The sequence below is a fragment of the Mizuhopecten yessoensis genome, unplaced genomic scaffold (genome assembly GCF_002113885.1).
Source record: "Mizuhopecten yessoensis strain PY_sf001 unplaced genomic scaffold, ASM211388v2 scaffold11059, whole genome shotgun sequence".
Lineage (NCBI taxonomy): Eukaryota > Metazoa > Mollusca > Bivalvia > Pectinida > Pectinidae > Mizuhopecten > Mizuhopecten yessoensis.
Window position 1 is genome coordinate 1,150,962 of NW_018408858.1, and position 6,000 is coordinate 1,156,961.

Consider the following 6,000-nt stretch of genomic DNA (forward strand, 5'->3'; position numbering starts at 1 on the left):
TATCACTAACCCCGGTAAATGTCCCCGTCACGCTACAGTGAACAGCGGTATCAGGAGGCACCGTATGTAGTTAGCCCCACAAATAGACCTGCTTTAGTTTTGAAATTTGTCAGCAATTAGTCAGTCAGATCGAAAACACAAATTGGGTTTGTAGATTGAAAATTTATTCGGGAAGATAGAATTATAATTATTATCATATTTTTGTTATCATAGGTTGCCGTGAATGCCATTGCAATTTTTTGACATTTTTTTGTCAATGTATGACATTGCAAGATATTTGACATTTAGTATATAGGATTTATGACATTGTGCAACTATGTTGTAAGGGTATATGACATAATTTGTTAACATTGTTTTTCAATGTATGACATTGTATGATATTTTACCTTTAATCTTTAGTATATAGGATTTATGACATTGTGTAACTATGTTGTAAGGGTATATGACATTGTGTAACTATGTTGTAAGGGTATATGACATTGGTTGGAATGATATTTTCAACTATATTGCATCGGATGTATGACATTGTATGATAGTTTGACAGAGTATGACATAAAGTTTTAAATTGAATTTTACCGGATGTATGGCATTGTACAACTATACTGTGTCGTATATATGACATTGAAGGCTAATTTACTTTCAAGCTATAGTAAGTGTATGTCAATAAGTCTTGAATTTCATTTCATCGGATGTATGACATTGTAAAGCAGTTTGCGTTAAACTTATATTGTACAAAGTATAACAATTATGAAATAGATTGTTATCTAAGTCGAAGATAGTTTCACTTATCTTAATTAATTGTGTACCATGCAATATTGGTGAAATATTTAAGTAAGAAAATTACTTTTATTAACAAACTCCTTTCCATACATTGCATTGTGACAGTGTCCTAGTTGGAAACTACGTAACATTACGTACAATATCGTATTAGAACTGTATACTTCTGTTTAGATTATCTAAGATTCTCACTTTTGTTTGATTCACTATTTGTACCAAATTTTCCTTCCTCATTTCATTACATATTTTATCACTGCTTTTATGTTAAAAATAATAAAACCTGCAACAAATTCGAAAATGGGTAGTTTCATTGTAAAGATATTAGTTTCGCTTTTCAATACATGTACAAAATGTACTAAAATGCATTATATACGATTGAATATACAAAATTGTCCCTACCGTGTCATCCCCGGCCTCCCACGTGAGATTGACTGTGTCCACCTCGGAAGGGATTGATTGTAGTCCTTTGTCAATCCCTGGGGTCCGGAGATAGTGAGGAAATGTTCCGTCGCTGACAATATAGACCTTCATCCGGAGGCCTGTGGAGGTAAAATATAACATGAAGTTTATCATATCATAATAAATGGTTATATTACAATATGTAATGCAAAGCTACGTCTTAATCAATTAGAAATGGAATATTTGAAAATTATGTATAAATATAAAACAAGCATATGCTGTTTGATGTTGGATAACATGGGTATTGTTCTTAATTATGCATATTTGAAAGGAACACGTTGAAAATGATAATAATTAATCAAGCTAACATGCCAATGCAACCGAATGGAACAAAATAACGAAACATCTGTATATGATTACAACGGTGTAATATTATTGACGTAAATGGGAAACATTGTTATGGTGTTTTCCTTATGAATGAGCATAAATACTGCACTAATGAAAGATATCAAGGTATTTTATGCCCAATATATTTTAGTCTGCAGTGCTTACAGGTCCCTTGTGTACGGGTGCAGTTATCACTTCATTATGAGGAATCCGCCGTCGAGAATGTATGTAATTTACAAACGATTACCTCGAAACTGTACAAATTACCTATGTAATGGTTGTAATTATCACACGTTATTGAAGACTCTCCAAGGCCAGCCTCGCAAAAACGTGTTGACATCGGATACAGACGTTCTGCATAGTTTTTGTTTTCATTGGAGAAAACGGAGTCTGATCTAATGAGAGTTTATTTCTATTAAGTAAAAAACAAAAGATGCCTTGGCACGTGGAAAACTTAATTAAATTTGAATCGTGTAACAGCAACGATAAAAAGACGTACTTTGGCACATCAAAGCTACTACAATAAGGTAGCTGGTCTTATACTGCAGTCTTGGAGGTACGGACTGGCTTTTTGTGTACAAAACATGCCGTGATTCTTAGTTCTCTACAGAATTTCAGGCAGCGATATAGGAGCAGTATTTGACATAGATTCTATGCGGATTTTATCATGAACATATGTAGGATATTTGCTCCTGGACCTGGCATGCTTAACGAAAAAACCGACGGTTTATATTTTAGGATTGTTTTGGAAACGTATAAATATTTACACGTTATAACCGTCAATATTTCTACAGAAACAATTTTTTTTATTATCAAGTAGTATAAATGTTTAGCCATGTTGGATATTTATAAGGTTACGCTAATGGCATGCTTCATGCTGAGGGGCAGTCGTCTGTTACTTGTCAATAGATGTAAAGCCTTAATTATAGACTCTCACGGGCACCTGTTACAGAATTAAGCTGTCCACGACCCATGTAGTTAAAATCATTTGAAGTTATTGTAAACACTGACAAATATAAAATTTCATGTTCGTTTTTATTATTATTATTATTCTTTTTCTCATTATGTAACATGTAGCTGAAAGGTTTTTAAATAACCATTTTATCATAGCGTGTATGAATTTCATAAAACCTGCTTTCATTATTTCTTTTTTATTCCAACATATTTCGGGTTATTGGTGAATTTATAGTAGATTGCAAATCGTTCAACTTGAGTTAACATACAAAGAAGCGGTTTACTAATATAAAAATAATAACTAACATGAAGTATAATAACTAATAAGTGTAATATTTTTATGAACTACATGCAGATCGGAATTATCAGTGTACTGGGTGAGTTTGTTGAGATGTGACTTCCAAGACGTGAGAGACAGAGGCTGACCCTGGCAGGTACAGTGTTAAAGAACCCCGAGACCCAATTCTACCACATCAGTATATGTAGACGGTCTGTGATTATATGATAAAAAGAGCGATTCGACTGAAAATCTTCTACACTTGTAACTTTTATGACCGTTTATCTTCTTTCGCTATGGTTTGTGTAAAATTTATTTTTAAGATGAAACATCGTAACAGAAACTGTGAAAATAAAACAAGTGGTATACACACTGAGCGAGCCAAATGCACATGATAACAATTCCGTGTTGTCGATGTGATGATTCCACCGTGTGTTTTGCCACAGTCAGACCATGTGGTATAAATTTCGTGTGAAGTAGACTTTTTCAAGAGAGTTGCCATTTAAAGTGATGGTAGTATGTGGTCTAAACCATTCTGTTAAAAAAGCACAGAAACAAAACAATGCATGGGTATCGTTACTACTTACCAACTAAGTGCTCGACCTGGTTCTCGTCCATCCAAAGCGAAAGTTTGCTTTTGGCTAGACAACTGGAAAGAAGCAACGGTGCAACGATATAGGCTAGGATCTTGTAGATCATGGTTAGTGTAAGGACGTACCCCTGAGTCATTTAATTGTCTCTATGTTCTTGCGTGGTCCGTCAACAGTGATATATAAGTCTCTAGTTTGTAGTATCGGTGAAGTACCTGCTGTGATATTCCTCTCCTTGAGGCTACTAGTGACAGGCCGCACCGCTGGGATACCATCCACCACACCAAAATAACCAGTATTCATGTTTTTCAACCATTCGTCAAAACAAACCATTAAGTGTTGTGCATATATCTCGTATTGGAGTAATAGGAACAACTATTAGTAGGGTTGGTTCTCCAGTTTTCTGTACCGCCTGCTGCTTTCGACACCAATACTGATACTGACCAGTAGAAACAATCATCACTGACCACCACTCAAATACACTGCATAAAAAGCGATGTCCAGCTTGTCAGCTCCTCATCAAACCCTTGGCAAGGGCGAGGCACGGCGCGGACCGATATAGTCGTGATAAGCCCACAGTAAACACAGGTGATTAGGCTAATACTCTAACACGGACATGAGACCTACCGAGACTGGGGGAGAGAGGCTGCCCAAACTACTACACAAAACTCAGCCAGATTTCCTCCTTCTACTATCACTACTACCAACATCACCACCACCAATTCAACCAGCCTCGATTTGCAGTATTAAAATTGATATATTCATTAAAAGATAAAGCCCTAGTCCTCCAAAGTGGTAACAGAATATACGAGAATCGACTTATTCAACAAGCCGATGTGATGCTCTATCGTGGATACTACACACACATCCTGGACGGGCACAGAGCTACAGGTATGTATTCCCCACCGAGAATTGTCGACAGAAGCTCCCTCAGGATCCGCAGCAGAATGGAACGAATCCCTAAATACACGGCCCTTTTAATTTTTATCACAACAAATACACTCTAATTGGATTTTTTCAACAAATGAAATTCGTCCGCGTCCAAATGGTTGCACATTCATTACACGTATCAAGCGTGTTTTGAAAATATGACGTTTTTACACACGTCTGTGGAATGGTAAACAAGAGAGATGTTCCGTGTGTTGTAGGCGCACACGATCGTCGGTTTTATTGGCTTGTCCTCTTCCACAACTCCACCTATTGCTGTAGAAATATAACTTTTATGGCTTTCAATCTTGCTTAAATGGATTAACATTCGTCAAACGCCGTAAGTGTATGAACATCCACTAGTCAGAAGGCATCAGGGCGCTGTACTCGTCAGATAGCCAAGTCTGCAATGAAATTGACGCACGCATGCTTAATCATGCGATATCTAAACAAGGGGTAGGTGTATTCACGAATCAGGGACCAGGCGATGACGATCCTTCTCTCCTAAATTTCACAAATTAACCCCGGTCGCTTAGAGAGATGTTCGATTATACCGCGGCTATATATGGACATTTAAGAGCTAGTGGTGAGGATTGTTTTTATTTGCAAAACAGTATTGTTGACTTTATTATTGGTTTAATATTGTTAAGCTATATATCGATAAACAGGCAGCATTTTAACACCTACGGTAAAGGTTATCATTGGAGAGGGGTAATAGTCATACTCTTACCACATAAACAGGGTGGGACTCATCATGTACACTGATTTCATTTTCTATATCTTCTTAACGTTAATTTTCCAAGCATACTCACGTATTTCAAATTCACCAGTTGCCCTCTCTGTTGATTTAGATCAGCGTTTACAGCAGTTCTGATTATGTATCAACACATGCTATTATGAAATAAATAAGACAATATACGGTTAGAGTAATGATCGGGTGATCAAGGTACATAGGCGTTGGGCACATAGCACGTTCAGTGGTATCACTGAAATGTCTTATCACTATGTAAGTAATCAGTGCTATCTGTATGTATTGTGATAACTTATCGACACTTATGTATTTATCATTAATACACTACCCAATAGCGTTGCTTTGTTTCAAATAAATTTTCACTTACACAAGTATCTGTTTCATATTTGTACAACAAATTATCTGCAGATGCATACACATAAAATTGTAAGTATGCACGATCGAAAAGATATTTATGACAGAATAAATAAATCCTGTCATAGCTCAAGTCAATAGAAATGCATGCAGTATCACTACAACTGGGTATTAACTTCTAAAGAATTACATAACTTTCAGGTTTGAATTTTTTTATTTACAGTGGTTTATGAAAAAAACACAAGACTCTTACAAAACCTTTATCATATATAAGTTCTCAGCCCCTGTTCATGTTTTAGTGTTTAGATTTCTATGAAGGTAAGGTATTTACTGCTGAACATTGTTATACATACACACACTCTACGTGTATGAGAGCAATCAAATAGGATGCCCACACCTTTCAATCGAAATCATAAATATGGTTTCTTTTCATGTTCCATTGTACAGTTTATATATATATTCTGTTATGTAACCCCATTTTGTCACATAGGTAACGTACAATATCTCAGTTTGTTTTCAAATCATAAGCGCTTACTTCCTTAAAACTCAATTTCTGACAGTGTTGAGTTAAAAGAAAAAGAAAC

The 6,000-nt window shown here is 35.8% G+C and overlaps 1 protein-coding gene across 2 annotated transcripts in view; it reads right to left on the bottom strand.

Moving 5' to 3' along the window:
* The window catches only part of LOC110465190 (wnt inhibitory factor 1-like), a 64,053-nt gene extending 58,881 nt beyond the window's left edge, over positions 1 to 5,172 (bottom strand). The window contains exons 1-3 of one of the 2 annotated variants that reach the window (XM_021520850.1): positions 5,124 to 5,172; positions 3,382 to 4,715; positions 1,177 to 1,316 (exon numbers count right to left, since the gene is read on the bottom strand). In XM_021520850.1, the coding sequence (XP_021376525.1) occupies positions 1,177 to 1,316; positions 3,382 to 3,523 (282 nt within the window). In that variant the 5' untranslated portion in view covers positions 3,524 to 4,715; positions 5,124 to 5,172. The remainder of the gene's footprint in view (positions 1 to 1,176; positions 1,317 to 3,381; positions 4,716 to 5,123) is intronic. The other variant, XM_021520851.1, reaches the window with a different exon arrangement.
* Positions 5,173 to 6,000: the final 828 nt, after the last annotated feature.